Raw genomic sequence first — 20,080 nt, forward strand, 5'->3', positions numbered from 1 at the left:
GCATTTAATCCATTTACATTCAGTGTTATTATAGAAAGATACGGGTTTAGAGTCATTGTGATGTCTGTATGTTTTATGCTTGTAGTGATGTCTCTGGTACTTTGTCTCACAGGATCCCCCTTAGGATCTCTTGTAGGGCTGGTTTCGTGGTGACAAATTCCTTCAGTTTTTGTTTGTTTGGGAAGACCTTTATCTCTCCTTCTATTCTAAATGACAGACTTGCTGGATAAAGGATTCTCGGCTGCATATTTTTTCTGTTTAGCACACTGAAGATATCGTGCCAAGCCTTTCTGGCCTGCCAAGTTTCAAAGGAGAGATCAGTCACGAGTCTTATAGGTCTCCCTTTATATGTGAGGGCACGTTTATCCCTTGCTGCTTTCAGAATTTTCTCTTTATCCTTGTATTTTGCCAGTTTCACTATGATATGTCGTGCAGAAGATCGATTCAAGTTACGTCTGAAGGGAGTTCTCTGTGCCTCTTGGATTTCAATGCCTTTTTCCTTCCCCAGTTCAGGGAAGTTCTCAGCTATAATTTCTTCAAGTACCCCTTCAGCACCTTTCCCTCTCTCTTCCTCCTCTGGGATACCAATTATGCGTATATTATTTCTTTTTAGTGTATCACTTAGTTCTCTAATTTTCCCCTCATACTCCTGGATTTTTTTTATCTCGCTTTCTTTCAGCTTCCTCCTTCTCCATAACTTTATCTTCTAGTTCACCTATTCTCTCCTCTGCCTCTTCAATCCGAGCCGTCGTGGTTTCCATTTTGTTTTGCATTTCGTTTAAAGCGTTTTTCAGCTCCTCGTGACTGTTCCTTAGTCCCTTGATCTCTGTAGCAAGAGATTCTCTGCTGTCCTGTATACTGTTTTCAAGCCCAGTGATTAATTTTATGACTATTATTCTAAATTCACTTTCTGTTATATTATTTAAATCCTTTTTGATCAGTTCATTAGCTGTTGTTATTTCCTGGAGATTCTTCTGAGGGGAATTCTTCCGTTTGGTCATTTTGGATAGTCCCTGGAGCGGTGAGGACCTGCAGGGCACTTCCCCCGTGCTGTGGTGTATAACTGGAGTTGGTGGGCGGGGCCGCAGTCCGACCTGATGTCTGCCCCCAGCCCACCGCTGGGGCCACAGTCAGACTGGTGTGTGCCTTCTCTTCCCCTCTCCTAGGGGCGGGATTCGCTGTGGGGTGGTGTGGCCCGTCTGGGCTACTTGCACACTGCCAGGCTTGTGGTGCTGGGGATCTGGCGTATTAGCTGGGGTGGGTAGGCAAGGTGCACGGGGGCGGGAGGGGCAGGCTTAGCTCGCTTCTCCTTAGGTGATCCACTTCAGGAGGGGCCCTGTGGCAGCGGGAGGGAGTCAGATCCGCGGCCGGAGGTTTGGCTCCGCAGAAGCACAGAGTTGGGTGTTTGCGCGGAGCGAGCAAGTTCCCTGGCAGGAACTGGTTCTCTTTGGGATTTTGGCTGGGGGATGGGCGAGGGAGATGGCGCTGGCGAGGGAGATGGCGCTGGCGAGCGCCTTTGTTCCCCGCCAAGCTGAGCTCTGCCGTCCGGGGGCTCAGCAGCTCTCCCTCCCTTTGTCCTCCAGCCTTCCCGCTTTCTGAGCAGAGCTGTTAACTTATGACCTCCCAGATGCTAAGTCGCGCTTGCTGTCGGAACACAGTCCGTCCGGCCCCTCCGCTTTTGCCAGCCAGACTCGGGGGCTCTGCTTGGCCAGCGAGCCGCCCCTCCACCCCGGCTCCCTCCCGCCAGTCCGTGGAGCGCGCACCGCCTCGCCGCCCTTCCTACCCTCTTCCGTGGGCCTCTCGTCTGCGCTTGGCTCCGGAGACTCCGTTCTGCTAATCCTCTGGTGGTTTTCTGGGTTCTTTAGGCAGGTGTAGGTGGAATCTAAGTGATCAGCAGGACGCGCGGTGAGCCCAGCGTCCTCCTACGCCGCCATCTTCCGGAACTCCCTCGAATTATTTACTTTTAAAGATCACTGTAACATAGCCTAAACATATAAAGGTATGCATAGAAATACTATAATTTTATTAACCTAAAGGCAACTAACAGCAAATTATATATTTGGGTAAGAGTCATAAAAATTATATCTTACATCTTATTTTTCTAAAATTAATTATACCATATTTCACTAAAATATTCTAAGTTGAGTTTTCAAAAGATGTCATTTGAAAAATGTATCTATTCTACAAATTAACCATATAAAACAATCCTAAACTATTTCACAAGTCACCAAAATAACAAGACTTGTCAACTTTCACACAAATTACATTGACTGACCTATTCATTACTTTCTATTGAATTTCTTCTTTGCCTTAATCAAAAAACTAATCTAGGATCAGAAAACTTATCTAGGAAAATCCATGGGTCATAAGCAAATGACTGCAGATAAAGAGTGAACTCCCACAAGGAAAAAAATTTGCTTCTTAACAATAACTAAAGATGCTATAAAATGAATGTAACTGAAGACCGTTTGATAGGTTGAAAGCTAAAAGATGGCATTATAACTAACGGAATATTTCTCTTTTTTGACAAAATGTTTCTTAAACATAAACGATCAAACAATGAAATTATACAGTATTTCTATGGCTCACACATTCAAGAACTTTAAAGTGCTTAAGCTAAAAATAAAATCCTACTCATGAGCAAAATGGAATTTTTTTTCATTCTCCAATATTCTTGCCAATATCTTTTAAGATCACTTTTTTCTAATTGAATCTCTGATCAATTTTTTTTTCATTTAAACACTGTAAGATTTAAATTTGTATGCATTTCAACAGTAAAATCAGAAAAACACGGTCTGTTTATAAACCTTCACCCAGACATTTCAGAAACAACAACAACAAAAATGTTAGTGTCTTAATCTGGTCAGATTCTTTTTATTCATAGTGATATATTCTTAAATTTAAATTACTTCAATGGAACCAAAAAGCTGCCTGATAGGATTTTCTATGTTGACTCTTAGAAAACTGCTGTGATAAAATATTAACCGGAGGTAATTAGAAGAATGCTGTTTTTTTTATCAGGAGTAAGTCAAAAAAACATAGGTCTCATGTCTGGAAAGCTTGGGTCAAACAATGAGATGTCAATCCTATGAATCCCCTATGGATGGATGTATAAGAAAACCAACATGGGAGATTTGGTTATGTGCAAACCACACCTCCCTGCTGAGTCAGTGGAGTTCAGGCCTAAGATCTACAGTGACGATTCACTTGACAAATATTGAATATCCACTACCTACAAATTCCTACACTTGGCATTATGGTTTGCCTATCCAACTATGGCTCTCTACCTTACCACTGTGTCACTGGTGCTCAGATTTCCTCTGTCACTAAGAGCTAAATGTGCTATTCTCATTCTATATTAAAACAGCAGTGAAAACAACCTTCAGGAGTTTACTACCATTCCCTTAATTAGAGGTTCTTATTGGAATGCCACCCATCACTTTGTTCATGAGATGAAACATTACACATCTTCCTAACGCAATTCTTCCTAATGCAATTCTATGTGGGCAGAAAAAGAACACTGGATATTTCTTTGGTTGTGAATGCAGAACTACACTGCCACTACAACAAGCTAATTTTTGAATTATAACTTGAGAAACTTACAGGATGATACAGCAGTAAAAACAATGTAGAATTAGAATGGCTGACATTCAAGTACTTCAGTCAGTCGATATCTCTTGGCTCTGACTCTGTTAAAGGGTTTGTTGCTGGAAGCGGCTATGCTTTGGATGTGGACTTCTTGAAGTCACATCTAAGACTACGGATACAACTATTGATAGCTGTCACACACAACTTCCAGTCATATCCACTTTCTGATAGATCGCAGGTTAGGTAGGCGTCTCCAAGAAATTCTGGTGGTAAAATCCAAAAACATTAGTTACTCAGAAATCACTTCTCAGAGAAATGAATTTATTCAGCCTCAGTTCTATTGCTGTGTCTATGAAAGAAAGGGTCATTAAAACTTTAAAACACATGGACTATATTATTAAATTAGCTGAACAAATCTTTTCATCTAAAAGGATAACATGAAATAGCTCCATTCTTAAATCATAGTAAAATAACAATATCCCATGAACTTACTACATAACCAGAATGGAAATCCTCTCCTGCCTTCAATACCCAATGTAAACTTTTCTCATTCTTAAATTTATCAAACATGCATGTTACTCATTATAACATGACATGCCAAGTCTTTGTAACACACAAGATGCTGAAGTGTCTTTTTTACTTTAATTTTTTTCTTTAATGTTTATTTATTTTTGAGAGAGAGACAGAGTGTGAGCAGGGGAGGGGCAGAGAGAGAGGGAGACACAGAATCTGCAAAAGGCTTCAGGCTCTGAGCTGTCAGCACAGAGCCTGACATGGGGTTCAAACTCACAAGCTGTGAGATCATGACCTGAGCCAAAGTCCGATGCTTAATCAACTAAGCCACCCAGGTGCCCCACTTTTATACTTTTAGAGGCAAGAAGCTGTAACTGCTAAATTTTTTGGTGCTGCTTGGTTTATCTCAGACAAGAAAGAATGAGAGTCTCTAGATCTTGCAGTTAGAGGAAACCGTCTATAAGGGAAGGTAACAAAGCAACAAAGCTCAAATTAGAAAAATTTAGGATATTAGAGAAAGGAGGAGCACACACAAAGGGAAAGGTAGAGAAGAGAGATGTTATTTAACTGGAAGAGCAGAACTGTCCTCAGATACTTTTTTAGGTAACTTCTTTTTTAAAACTTATTTATGTATTTTGAGAGAGAAAGAAAGAAATGAGGGAGGGGCAGAGAGGGGGGGAGAGACAGAATCCCAAGCAGGCTCTGCGCTTTCAGTGCAGAGCCCGACGCAGAGCTCAAATTTATGAACCGTGAGATCATGACCTCAGCCAAAATCAAGAGTTGGACACTTTACCAACTGAGCCCCCCAGGCGCCCCTCGGTAATTTCTGAAGTAAATCTGAGGTCTTACAAAAGGACCTGATGAATAATCCAGGCCAGCATTAGTTGGGTACATTAATCTCATTTATTTTTCAATAAGATTAAGAAGCTGGGAAATCAGGATAATGACATAAAAACAGCATAAGTCCAAAATTTTTAGCAAGGTATGTGACAAAGTTAAAAAATTTTCATATTCAAAGGACTACTTAATACATCAGTGGTAGCCTGGGAGGAGGCTTTCACTGGTATGTCACTAGTGTTTTTTATGCTGCCAGACATTTTTATTCACAAAAAAAGAAGTTATGGAAAGCAGGCTTGGCCCATCTGCCCATGACAGCAAAGCTGGGATGGATAACTAATAGACTGGAAGACAAATACAGCATCTGCAAAGCTTTCAACCGGCTGTAACAAGGAGCCTAAAGTGGTTGGTGTTTCCCAAAAAATGTTCTCTGAAACACTAGTCATGAAAGAAGTTTCCTGGGGAAAAAGTTTACAGTTGTGCAAATGAGAAATGCTACACTCCAGAGTTAGTTCCCACTGAAAAATCCCACAGCGAAGAGACCTGCTGATTCAAAGGTGTCAGAAGCAGATGCGTTCGTAGGGCTTATAAACGAGGAAAGTAGCAAGGCATGCAACAACAGAAGGTCAGGACTGTGGAAATCTGGGAGCTAGAAAAAGAACAATAAACGAAGCCTAAAACGAACAAAACGAAGGAAATAATAAAGATCAGAGCAGAAATAAATGACATAGAAACTAAAAAAATGGATCGATGAAACCAGGGGCTGGTTCTTTGAAAAAAGTTAATAAAACTGATAAACCTCTAGCCAGACTTATCAAAAAGAAAAGAGAAATGACCCAAATAAATTAAATAAAGAGGATAAATAACCACACCACAGAAATACAGACATTTATAAGAGAATATTATGAAAAACTATATGCCAACCAATTGGACAACCTGGAAAAAATGAATAAATTCCTAGAAACACATAAATTACCAAAACTAAAACAGGAAGTAATAGAAAACTTGAATAGACCAATAACCAGCAAAAAATGGAATCAGTAATCAAAAAACTCTCCCAACAAACAAAAGTCCAGGACCAAAAGTCCAGATGGCTTCACAGGTGAATTCTACCAAACATTTAAAAGAAGAGTTAATACCTCTTAGTCTCAAACTTTTCCAAAAAAACAGAAAATGAAGGAAAACTTCCAAATTCATTCTATGAAGCCAGAATTACCCTAATACCAAAACCAGATAAAGACTCCACTAAGAAAAGAGAACTACAGGCCAACATTCCTGATGAACATGGATGCAAAAATGCTCAATAAAATACTAGCAAACCGAATCCACCAGTACATTAAAGGAATCATTCACCACAATCAAGTGGGATTTATTCCTGGGCTGCAAGGGTGGTTTAATATTCACAAATCAATCAACATGATATGCCCCATTAATAAAAGAAAAGAACCATATGATCATTTCAAAAGATGCAAAAAAATCATTTAACAAAGTGCAACATCCATCCATGATAAAAACACTCTACAAAGTAGGTTTAGAGGGAATATACCTCAACATAATAAAGGCCATGTATGAAAAACCCACAATATCATCCTCAATGGAGAACAACTGAGAGCTTTTCCTCTATGGTCGGCAACAAGACAGGAATGTCCACTCTCACCACTGTTATTTTTTTAAGTTTATTTATTTTTTTTTAGTCATCTCTACACCCAACATGGGGCTTGAACTCAGGATCCCAAGATTAAGAGTTGCTCTTCCAACTGAGCCCCCTAGGCCACCCTCACCACTGTTATTTAACATAGTACTAGAAGTCCCAGCCATGGCAATCAGACAACAAGAAGCAACAAAAGGCATCCAAATCAGCACAGAAGAAGTAAAATTTACACTATTTGCAGATGACCTGATACTCTACATAGAAAACCTGCAAGACTCCATCAAAAAATTGCTAGAACTGAAACACGAATTCAGTAAAGTCAGGATATAAAATCAATGTACAGACATCTGTTGCATTTCTATACACCAATAATGAAGCATCAGAAAGAGAAATTAAGGAATTCATCCCATTTACAACCGCACCAAAAACCATAAGATACCTAGGAATAAACCTAACCAAAGAGGTATACTCTTGGTTGAAAGACCTATACTCTGAAAACTATAAAGCACTGATGAAAGATATTGAAGATGACACAAAGAAATGGAAAGACATTCCATGGTCATGTATTTAAAGAACAAATATTGTTAAAATATCTAACATTTAATGCAATCCCTATCAAAATACCACAAGAATTTTTTACAGAGCTAGAACAAACAATCCTAAAATTAGTATGGAACCACAAAAGACCACAAATAGCCAGAGCAACTCTGAGAATGAAAAGCAGAGCTGGAGGCAACACAATTCTGTACTTCAAGTTATATTACAAAGCTCTAGTGATCAAAACAGTATGGTACTGGCATGAAAACAGACACATAGATCAATAGAACAGAATAGAAAATCCAGAAATGAACCCACAACTATATGGTCAATTAATCTTTGACAAAGCAGGAAAGAATATCCAGTGGGAAAAAGACAATCTCTTCAACAAATAGTGTTGGGAAAGCTGGACAGCAACTGGACCACTTTCCTACACCATATACAAAAATAAATTCAAAATGGATTAAAGACCTAAATGTGAGTGAGACATGAAATCATGAAAATCCTAAAGGAGAACACAGGCAGTAACCTCTCTGACATCAACCCTAGCAACATTTTTCTAGATAGGTCTCCAGAGACAAGGGAAACAAAAGCAAAAATAAACTATTGGGACTTCATCGAAATAAAAAGATTCTGCACAGCAAAGGAAACAATCAACAAAACTAAAGGGCAACTGCTGGAATGAGGGAATATATTTGCAAATGACATATCTGATAAAGGGTTTCTATCCAAAAAATATAAAGAACTTATAAAACTCAACACTCAGAAAACAAATAATCCAATTAAAAACTGGACAGAAGATATGGTCAGACATTTCTCCAAAGAAGACATACAGATTGCCAAAACACATGGAAACATGCTCAACATCACTCAGCATCAGGGAAATACAAGTCAAAACTACAATGAGATATCACCTCACACCTGTCAGTATGGCTACAATCAACAACACAAGAAACAATAGGTGTTGGTGAGGATGTGGAAAAAGGGGAACCCTCCTGTACTGTTGGTAGGAATCCAAACTGGTGCAGCCACTCTGGAAAACAGTATGGAGGTTCCTCACAAAGTTAAAACTAGAACTACCTTACAATCCAGCAATTGCACTACTGTGTATTTACCCAAAGAATACAAAAATACTAATTCCAAGGGACACCCCCCCCAATGTTTACAGCAGCATTATCTACAATAGCCAAACTATGGAAATGGTCCAAATGTCCATCGACTGATGAATGGATAAAGAATACTGGTATGTATGTGTATAAACACACACACACACACACACACAAAGTATTACTCAGCCATAAAAAAAAGAATGTAATCTTGCCATCTGCAATGACATGGATGGAGATAGAGAGTATTATGCTAAGCGAAATAAGTTAGTCCAAGAGAGACAAATACCATATGATTTCACTCATTTGTGGAATGTAACAAACAAAACAAATGAGCAGAGGGGAAAAAAAGAGAAGGAGGCAAACCAAGAAACAGACTCTTAACCACAGAAAGCAAACTGATGGCTACCAGAGGGAAGGAGGGTAGGCAGATGGGTGAAATAGTTGATGGGGATTAAGGAGGGCACTTGTGATGAGCACTGGGTATTATATGTAAGTGTTGAATCACCAAATCGTACAACTGAAACTAATATTACACTGTATGTTAACTAACTAGAATTTTTTTAAAAACTTTAAAAAATGTAGTGGATTGCCATCAATGGAAATGTTCAAGCTGAGGAGAGGTGACTATATGTCAAAGCTGAGATCAAATTCCTGCTCTGGGGCAAAAGCTGTATTAGAGGATGTGTGATGTACTTCCTATTGCTAAGCTTTTATAGTTATGTCATATACAGACATAGATGGGAAGGTATAAGGATTGTTCGCTGATTGCAAATCTGCAGCCTACTAACTTTCTCCGTGTAAACCATTATCTAAAGAGCCCCTAAGTGATACTGAACTCTCATCATAGAGTGTGAACAATAATTTCTTCTATGAAATCACACCTTTGGCTACTAGACATATTTGACTACTAATTTCTGTAAGAGTTCCCTCCAAATAATAAAATCTGAGAATAAGAAATTATATTAGAATAGAATAAACTGGTTTATTCATTCAATGGGATTCCAATCAGCAGTTAAAATGCATGAACTTCAAAAACATAATGTTGAGTGATAAAAATTAGCAAAAGGATACACACTATATATCCCCATTTATGTACATTAAAACTATAGAATATTATATAGTATTTATAGATCTATCAATATGAGTAGCACAAGTGTAAAATATGCATGCAAATGATAAATCTAACTCCAAGACTGTGGTTACTTCTGGGGAGAAATACAGGGAAAGGGATGATGGGAGAGAATTTTAATTATATCAGTAATGCTTTATTTAAAAAAAAACACCTGGAGCACAAAAAGCAAAATACCTATATCTGTACTGGATTGACAAGTGATCATATTACTATATCATTTCTGTACATTTCTGTGTGTTTTATACTGAACTGATACTTTTACAGAAATTATGTTGGAGGCCATAAAGTCCAGTCCTTCTATGAGTACAGGAATCGCCTCTCATCTCTGCTCACTGAGATTTTGCTCTGACTCTATTCATTCTTTAAGTTCATTTTGTCCTTATATTAAAGTAAAATATGCTTTCTGGTCATATTCTCCTCCTTGGGCCTGGCTCTGCCCAAGCCCCTAGGACAATGATGATTCTATCGTATTCTCCCTGCTGAGATAACTCAATGGCTGCCCTTCTACACGGAACAGAACTTTGAGTCTTATGGGAAATTTGTTAAAATATGCCCCATGTGGATAGTATGTCAAACTCATACTGAATATTTTTTACTACAAAAGACATCTTCTTGATTTGTAATATAATACGGGATAAAACAAAATGAAATGCATAGTGTAGTATCTTTAGTCTACTTTTAAGGAACTAATATATTCCAGATATTAAAAGAACTATAAAAGTCACCTTTTCCCCCTCACTTAAAAATTTTTTTAATTAGAAAGATAATATTTCTCCTATAAACACCTTCATTTCCAGATTGGTTACAAAGTCTGTGTCCTTTTTTTTTTTTTTTTTTTTTTACTGTAATGTAAGAGGAATTAGGTTTTGGTTTTTTGCCTGGTGGGTTAGCTCAGTGATGTCCAAATTGCAAACTGTGACCAATTACTAGGTCATGAGATCAGTGATGGCAGCACATTTTTAAAAATGTATTAGAATAGAAACCACTGGAATGTAATTCTCATAGAAATAATAAGCATTGCTTGTGAAACTTTTCCTTGTGTTTTTAAAAACTCATACACACATGTACTGAGTCACAACATAAACTGTATTTTTGACTATGAGTTGCAGTAAAAAACACATTTGAAAACAATTGGATTAGATGACAGCAAATGCTTACAAAAGGTGCTGTAAGCCAGCCTTCTTTAGTTCAGTCTGAAACACAAAGTGCTGTTCAAATTTGCTGGGTATGTGTGATATGAAGGCAGGAACCAAAGAAGAACTAACTGAGATGGTGCTCAGAACTCTCTCTTTGATGGGGACCAGCGATACAAATAAGAAATATTCTGCATCCTGCGTTTTCCAAATTAACAATTTCATAGAATTGCTTTTGGAAGCTTCATCCATATACATCATAGATAAAGACTACACTGTACTCATATGCACAAGAAAAATCTAGCAAATTAACCCGCTGTGCTATTGTTGACACTTTGGCAAATTGATAAAGCCCAGCAGCCTCGACCCTGATCCTCAGTAAACAGAGGTGTTTGAGTTTCCATATGCAATTAGCCTGGGAAATCCAAATGCAAAAGGAACACAATTTATGAAAACGCTCCTTGTTATGCTCTAAAGAGGGAAATTAGTTACAGCTCCATCTTTCCTTAAAATACACACAAACTGAATGGATTGTCGTTTCTGTCCTTCTGTAACATAATTTGCTTTTTATTTATTCTCACATACTCAACTTGTAACCCACCTTGAAGAGCGTTAATCCTATTCGGATTAAGGGCATACATGCCATGCCCCAAGCTGCCATAGATGTTACTTCTTATCAGGACTTCCTCTGTGAACAGGTTGCGAATTAAGTATATGGCTGACAGCTCTGGGTGAGACTTTGCTTTTGCCATACTTAGCACTGAACGCGGCAACTGGATATTTCTATCTGGATTTCCAAGATATTCTAGAAGCAAAAGAGAAAGAAGATGTCAACTTTCATGGCAAATGTAGGGTTCAAGTTTTTAAAAAGGCTTTAACAGAATGGTTGATTTTTCTGAATTTTTAGGCTCCAGAATTTGAGACGTTAAAAAAATTAAAGCCTTAGGGCACCAGGGTGGCTCAGTCAGTTGAGTGTCTGACTTCAGCTCAGGTCATGATCTCACAGTCTGTGGGCTCAAGCCCCACATGGGGCTCTGTGTTGACAGCTCAGAGTCTGGAGCCTGCTTCAGATTCTGTGTCCCCCTCTCTTTCTGCCCCTCCCCTGCTCACACTCTGTGTATGTGTCTCTCTCTCAAAAATAAATAAACATTAAAAAAAATATTAAGGCCTTAAATTTTTAGTGTATCATGAGATAGCATGACAAATGAAACAGGAATCACTGCTGATATGATTACACATGTTCTGATTGTTCAGGAAAGTGATTTAGTGTTCTTTTGCCTTTCAGGATATAATCAGTTTTAACATTCCATTTAGTAATAAATACTAAGTAATTTTCATGCATCGTTGTCCTCTATAAAAAAAAAAAAACAAAAAAAACCAAAAAAAAACGCTTTTTCAAAAAGAAGCAACAGGAGCACCTGGATGACTCAGTCAGTTGAGCATCTAACTCGATATCGGCTGAGGTCACGATCTCACAGTAGTGAGATCAAGCCCCGAGTCAGGCTCCGTGCTGAGTGTGGAGCTTGTTTAGGATTCTCTCTCTTCCTCTCTCTCTGCCCCTCCCCAGCTCACACTCTGTCACTCTCTCCCTCTCTAAAATAAATATATAAACTTTAAAAATCATTTTTAAAAAAGGAACAAGGTTATTACTGAAATTTTTATAATTTTTAAAATGTATGTTTTCTGGGGCACCTGGGTGTCTCAGTTGGTTAAGCGCCCGACTTCGACTCAGGTCATGATCTCACAGTTCATGAGTTGGAGCCCTGTGTCAGGCTCTGTGCTGACAGCTCAGAGCCTGAAGCCTGCTTTGGATTTGTATCTCCTTCTCTCTCTGCCCTTCTCCTGCTCATACTCTGTCTCTCTCAAAAAATAAATAAATGTTCAAAAAAATGTAAATGTAGGGTTTTTTTTATTGGTTATTAAACTCATCATTTAAAAATCAGCAAACTCCATAAAAAAATAAAATAAAAAAATAAAATAAAATAAAAATAAAAATCAGCAAACTCCAAAGGAAACAATCAACAAAACTAAAAGGCAACCGACAGAATGGGAGATGATATTTGCAAATGACATATCAGATAAAGGGTTAGTATCCAAAATCTATAAAGAACTTATCAAACTCAACACCCTAGAAACAAATAATCCAGTGAAGAAATAGGCAAAAGACATGAATAGACACTTCTCCAAAGAAGACATCCAGATGGCCAACCGACACATGAAACAATGCTCCACATCACTCATCATCAGGGAAATACAAATCAAAACCACAATGAGATACCACCTTACACCTGTCAGAATGGCTAACATTAACAACTCAGGCAACAACAGATGTTGGTGAGGATGTGGAAAAAAGGGGAATGCTTTTGAAATATTGGTGGGAATGCAAACTGGTGCAGCCACTCTGGAAAACAGTATGGAGGTTCCTCAAAAAACTAAAAATAGAACTACCCTATGACCAAGCAATGGCACTACTAGGCATTTATCCAAGGGATACAGGTGTGCTGTTTCAAAGGGGCACATGCACCCCCATGTTTCTAGCAGCACTATCAGCAATAGCCAAAGTAGGGAAAGAGCCCAAATGTCCATCGATGGATGAATGGATAAAGAAAATGTGGTATATATATACAATGGAGTATTACTCGGCAATCACAAAGAATTAAATCTTTCCATTTGCAACTACATGGATGGAATGGGAGGGTATTATGATAAGTGAAATTAGTCAGAGAAAGACAAAAATCATATGACTTCACTCATTTGAGGACTTTAAGAGACAAAACAGATGAACATAAGGGAAGGGAAGCAAAAATCATAAAAACAGGGAGGGGGACAAAACATAAGAGACTTTTCAATATAGAGAACAGAGGGTTACTGGAGGGGGTGTGGGAGGGGGGATGGGCTAAATGGGTAAGGGGAATTAAGGAATCTACTCCTGAAATCACTGTTGCACTATATGCTAATTTGGATGTAAATTTTTAAAAATAAAAAATAAAATTAAAAAAATAATGTTTAAAAAAAATCAGCAAACGCAACTTAATTATCTTATTTTAGATAACTTATTTGAACCTCAAAATAAATTTTAAGCCTATTCTCATTCCTCAACTCTACAGCCTAATTATCACCAACTCTCATCAGTCCTAGTCATTCAAATTAACCACACTTAAAAATATCATATTTTACACATAATAAAGAATTATTTGTTGGAGAAAATATGTTAGAGAAATACAATAGGATTCTTACAGGTCCATAAACGTATTTTTCATCTTGAAACATTCATCATTTAATGAGTAACAGTATTAATTACTGAATCCCCCAGATCCAACATCTAGCAAGAGACATTAAATTATTCAAAAGTTCACTTAGTGGGTCCAAAGACTTCACTCTGGAAGATTAACCTAGCAATATTTATCAAGGCCTGAAAAAAAGATTAATACCCTTTAACCTGGTATTTCAAATTCTGAGAACCTAACTTGAGAAGAGAACCCAGGGTGCCTGAGTGGCTCAGTCACTTAAGCATCTGACTTCAGCTCAGGTCATGATTTCACGGTTTGTGAGTTCGAGCCCCATGTTGGGCTCTGTGCTGACAGCTCAGAGCCTGGGGCCTGCTTCGGATTCTGTGTCTCCCTCTCTTTTTGCCCCTCCCCCACTCAAGCTTTGTCTCTCTCTCTCTCTCTCTCTCTCTCTCTCTCTTCCCCTCCCCTTCTCTCTCTCCCTCTCTCTCTCTGTCAAAAATAAACATTAAAAAATTTAATAAAAAAAGAAAATCCAAAATATGTACAGAGCTATACAAAGGAATTTTCTGGCAGCATGAATTGTATGACTAATAATCCTCTCGAAAAAAAATCCGCAAAAAAAAAGAGGGAGGTAGTTAAAGAAATTAGAGCACTTACTCAATGGAATATTATATACCTGTTAAAAACAATGATCATAAACACTGGAGATTCTAGAGGAAAAACATACACCTATCATATTTAAAAAGAAGAGCATAGAGACCATAATGTTTTAAAAGGTAAGAAAAAAAGTAGAAGAAAATTAAAATGCCCATAATAGTGTTTTACAGTATCTTGATGGGATATAGTATCTTGTGGGAGCTTTTCTTCCCTTCCAAATATTTTCCAATTTGTAAGAATCAAATGGTGTAACAGACTATACACAAACTGGGCAGCTCAGCTGCCTGGCTCACAATTTGCTTAATTGGCTCTATCCCCTGGTTCTAGACCTCTGACCTAAGCACCCCAAATCAGATTCTTTCTCCTAGGAATCTGAACGGTGACCAGAGAAAACCAGAACCTAGATATCATGGAAGACACAGAGACCCACAGACCTCAATAGACCCCAGAGGCCGCACTCTTGGGCCTGGCAGTTTGGCTCCTGCATGTGGCTCGGTTTGTTCTTTTGCTTCTTTAAATCTCAGAGCTATTCACCCTCTGATTTTTGTTATGGTTTAATTGGGCCAGAGTTTGTTTCTATGGCATACAACCTGAACAAATAGAGTAGTTCTATTACTTTTATAATGGAAAAAATATAAAGATGCATCATTTGAATAATTTCGTCTGAACAGGTTCACAGGTAATATTCTTCCTTAGGGTTGACATGGGGGCTGGGGAGAAACAGAAAATAGTTTTGCTACCTCCAGTGCCACTACACCCCAGCATACTGAGGGAGGGGTATTGGGAAGCATGAGTGGCAGGTGGCGTGGTCACCTACAGAACCGACTGCCGCTTGACACTAATCAAGTGGGATGTGCCTCCAGCAGACAGCTAGCGGTAGGGGCAAAGTGTTCTGACAGATGGGATTCATCAATTCACACAAAAGCTCTTTAAGGAGTGCCAGCCATGTGCTGGGCACAGAGAGAGCAAAACACCTGAATTGCTTCTGGCTCATCCAGCTGTAGCACCTTCTCCTTCACCTGCGGAGCAAGACGCCTAAACTAAGGGGCAACTGGGTGGCTCAGTTGGTTGGGCGTCCAGTTTCGGCTCAGGCCATGATCTCACGGTTCATGGGTTCAAGCCCCATGTCGGGCTCTGTGCTGACAGCTCAGAGCCTGGAGCCTGCTTTGGATTCTGTGTCTCCCTCTCTCTCTGCCCCTCCCCGGCTCACACTCTGTCTCTCTCTCTCAAAAACAAATAAACGTTAAAAAAAAAAAAAAAAAGATGCCTAACCTGAGGGTTCACACTGGCTGAAAGAATTAGCTGAGAACTGCTTTTCAAAGGAAAAGTAACAGGTTTAGCTTAATGTTAAAAACTACCAGTCTCAGAACTAGGTTGTCTGTTTTCATTAACTCCTTAATATAAGAGATTAGGTTGTTTAGATTTCTTATGAAAACTTTCAAACATACATAAAAGTAGTACAAGGAGATCCATAAATGCATCACCCGGATTCAACATGTATCATCAAGAGAACTTATTTTAACTCACCCAATGCTTCGTAAGATACCAATGAATTATCAGTGGAATGTTCTTTAATTCCTTTGGGGCAAGCGCTGCTGTTCTGCTGAGAATTCCCATTTCCTCTTGTTTCTGAGGCAGCTGCTTGCTGAGATAACTGGGAACTGCTTTCACTGCCTTTACCATACCTCGTACCGTTCAAATCTGCAGCCACTGGTGTATCAGGATTGGTAGGGCCTTTACTGTTGTCACCAGCTTTCTGCGGAAACACCAAATTGTATTTATAAACAAAGTCCCATTGGGAGAAAATATGCACATGTTCCATCAGGTACCAGAGCCCCCCAGGTTGGTAAGGAAGCAACCGTCTCCAATAAGGTGAGCGAAAGCCGTGATAGAAGGAGAGGTGTGGCTTCCTCCTCAAACTGCCTTAACAGCCTGCTTTTTGGAGAACCTGGCAGCTTTATCTAATTACCTGAATGATAATTGCTGGCACAAAATAAGTGCTTAGGAAACATCTCATGAATAAACGAATAAATCAGCTTCTTGGAGATGACAACTTGTGGGTTTTTTTTTTTGAAATATTTTTGTTTTCTTTCTCTTTCCTTGGTGGCTAGAGACTCTAGGGATCTCTAAAGACCCTCAGAATCTTTTTAATTTTAAAGCTGTGCTTGAGTCCCATTTTCCTGGCATATTCAACCAGAATCTTTGATGGAAGGAGTGGGAAAGCTCAGGCATTAATTACATTCTTTAAAAGTGTCTCGCACGATTCTAATACATACCGGGGGCTGACAACCACTGCTCTAGGTCCGGGCTTCTCAAACTTCAATGTGCACACAAATCACCTGCAGGTCTTGCAAAAATGCAAATTCTGCCTCAGTGAGTCTGGTGTGGAACTCAAGACTCTGCATTTCTCACAAGCTTTCCTGTGGTGCTGCTGCTGCTGGTCCGCGGACCCAACTTTGAGTGGCAAAGACCTATCCCTCTCCTAGTCAAGTACATAGCAGGCATTTGGCAGATGCTGCTTCTCTTCTGACGCCTAAGCAAATATGCAAATTACCATTTTCCAGGCAGTATCATAATTTTACATTCAAATGTTTAGGGTGCAGTTTTTGTAGGATATAAAAGGGAATGTGAAAAATAAGCAGATTTGGTTTCAGACAGATGGTGCGTGAGCTATCACTGAAATCAAGCCGTTCACCAGGAAAACATAAGCTCAGCTACAAATATTCTTGGCAGAGAGTTTCCATAAACTCACTCCAGAGACGCAGGAGTGACTGTATGTGGTGAGAATAACATGGGATTTTTAGAGGGGTGGGTAGAAATGAGAAATTGTTGAGTTAAATGCTTCTTCAGGAGAAGAAGGCAATAGATATGACACTCTCCCTCTCCCCTACTGGCCTGTTCATGTTAAAAAATCTCTAATGAGAGGCGCCTGGGTGGCTCAGTCGGTTAGGGTCATAATCTCACAGCTCGTGGGTTGGAGCCCCACTTTGGGGTCTGCACTGACAGCTCGGAGCCTAGAGCCTGCTTCGGATTCTGTCTCTGTCTCCCTGCCCCTCCCCTGCTCGCGCGCTCTCTCTCTCAAATATAAAATAAAACATTAAAAAAAATCTCTAATGCACTTTGAAGATAGAATGGATTAGAGAAAAGCTAGATTCCTGTTTACCATGTAACTGTGGAAAGTACAACATATCTACGATTGCTTAACCTCATGACATGCATGCTTTTCACCAGGTCCTGCCATCACTGAAAGCGAACAAGCACCTGTGCCATCCATAAGTACCATTAGAACAGCTAAGCAGCACCGCAGTCTGCTCTTTTCTGTGTGACTCAATGGGATACTGAAAAAGATTCACCAAATACCTTCACAGCTGAAACTTTTTTCTAGTATACACCGTGGCTTCAAATATACGAACTCTAACACTCCATTTGATTGCTTTTATCTTTAGGGTATTTGTATGGAGGATAAATGTCAAAGAGTGAAACAAACAGGCACAGAACATACACTGCCCCTAAATTAAATAAACAAGAATTTGAGCACACAGCCTAAAGATCCAGTGTCTCATGCTATCCATTCCGGAATTGTACACAGTATGCAATTGTACAGCAGCGACCATATTTAAATAAAAAAGAACTTACTCGTGTTGTGTTGGCTTCAGAACGCAAACAGCTGATCAGAGAATTGATATCGGCAATACAGGTTTGCCAGTAATTTCCATATTCACGCAAATCATAGCCGGGAAAAACTGATTGCAGATGTTCTGCAAAGAGCAGAAAGCGTTTATGAAAATTTTAAAAAAGAAAAAAAAAAAGAACTGACAAGACATTTTTTATTTAAAAAGCTGAAATTTTCTATTTTGAATTGTCATTCTCTTCTCTCTTTCTGAGAGTTTAGAAATTCTGCCCAAAGAGGATGCTTTGCTGAATATCTCACTTCTTCTAATGTACAATTCCCTATAAAACATTGACCTAGGGAGCCGCTAACGAGCCACTGGTGCTTTTATTAAATTAATAAGAACATATACTACACTTGATCTTAGCCAAAAGGCTGAGAAGTGATGACGTTTTGGCGCTTTTTAAAAAAAGTGTGGGCTCAGTTGGTTGAGCATCCAACTCCTGCTTTTGGCTCAGGTCATGATCTCATGGTCGTGAGATCAAGCCTGGCTTCAGGCTCTATGCTGGGTGTGGAGCCTGCTTAAGATTCTCTCCTTCTCCCTCTGCCCCTCCCCAACTCACACGTTCTCTCTGTCTCCAAAAAAAAAACTTAAAAGTTAAAAAAGTATGTAACAGAAAGTCAAATATTTCTGGGTGTTAATGCCCTTGAATAACCCTATGGATAAGTTAAAACTAAAAAGGAAACCTGAAAATAAACAGAAAATCGTGTTACTGCAAATATTATTACACCATAGTCTATTTGTGCCTACTACATGTCTATCTTCCCCATAAGCTATTCCCTCTGCCTAGAATACCCTTCCGATTTATCTAGCTAAGGAATCCTCCCAAATCTAGCTCAAATGTTTTGTCCTTAGTAAGCCTTTCCTAATGCCCTCACAGTATTTGCTTTGCTCTCTGAGCTTCTACATTACTGCCTGGATGAGAATTGGTCTGTTTCCCTCAACACTTCCTTTCTAGACTGTGAACTCCTTGTGGGCAGAAATACTTATTCATTGTTGTGGCCTCAGTGCCTATGAGTTCTAGGACCTTCATACAAATTGCTGGAAGGCGGGAAGACAGGAGGCTAAAATGGATTAATCATGACATTCTATTTCTGTGTTGCCAGTTACTAGCAAAGAAGTGTGTTTTATTCTCCTGTATTTTGCGGGGTGGGGCGGGGGGGGGGGGGGGTTCTTTATTTTTATAGTACCAGGTTTTAGCACTGAAGAAATGACTTCATTCTAGCCATAAGCAACAATAATCAATAAAGCCTGTCTTGTTCCATTAGCCTATGGACAAGTTTTACTCTTTACAAGCTGTTACCCATTACATAAAATATTAAATTGTAAAATCTGGGTCAGACAGGTGAAAAAATAAACAGTTCTAAGATTTGCATCGACCTCATCACTATCTCTTCAACTGCCAATAACATTCATCAGATGACCAAATGATGATAAAACAAGATTCCATAATGACTTTACATACCTCTTAATGCAGCCATTTTGTTTGCATCTAGAGGTCGGAGGCCTTGGGAATTGACACCTACCCAGCCGTCTGTCAGAATTTCCTTGGAGAACAAAATATGAATCAGGTAGCGGACTGCATGCCTAGGATTAGCCTTCCTTTGTGCAGTCAGCAAATGAGCATCAAGCACCCTGACATTCCTTTTTGGATCACCGAGATACCCTTTTAAAACAGAGGGAAAAAATAAAATCTTTGTTTTTTTCATGCAAGGCTACCATGAAAGTGCCCAAGAAAAGGAAACTAATTGATTTCTAATTCACTAATTTCTACTTGGGTGAATTTTTTTCTGTACTTCTCTCTTCTTTTCCTTAAATGAGTCTCTTTGATGCCATCTGCATAACAGCATTTTTCACCTTTTCTAGTCTTGAATTCTCCATACTTGAACTAATTGTTTCATTGTCTTGAATAAATTCAATTCTTAGGCTGAAGATGCATATGTAAACATGTTGCTCTGAGATCCCATTGCTCCCTTTTACAGACTAAAAGTACACTCAGAGCTATATTCCTGAGTGACTATA

General features: G+C 39.1%; 1 protein-coding gene and 1 pseudogene across 1 annotated transcript in view; both read right to left on the bottom strand.

Annotated features, from left to right (window-relative positions):
* Positions 1–3,663: 3,663 nt before the first annotated feature.
* Positions 3,664–20,080, bottom strand: part of BEND2 (BEN domain containing 2) — a 44,996-nt gene continuing 28,579 nt past the window's right edge. Inside the window, 5 exon segments of the mRNA XM_058714327.1 lie at positions 3,664–3,851; positions 11,102–11,305; positions 15,915–16,143; positions 18,024–18,145; positions 19,524–19,724. Coding sequence (XP_058570310.1) covers positions 3,664–3,851; positions 11,102–11,305; positions 15,915–16,143; positions 18,024–18,145; positions 19,524–19,724 — 944 coding nt within the window.
* Positions 18,293–18,444, bottom strand: LOC131503354 (U2 spliceosomal RNA; annotated as a pseudogene).

Source organism: Neofelis nebulosa, chromosome X, assembly GCF_028018385.1.
Source record: "Neofelis nebulosa isolate mNeoNeb1 chromosome X, mNeoNeb1.pri, whole genome shotgun sequence".
Taxonomy (NCBI): domain Eukaryota; kingdom Metazoa; phylum Chordata; class Mammalia; order Carnivora; family Felidae; genus Neofelis; species Neofelis nebulosa.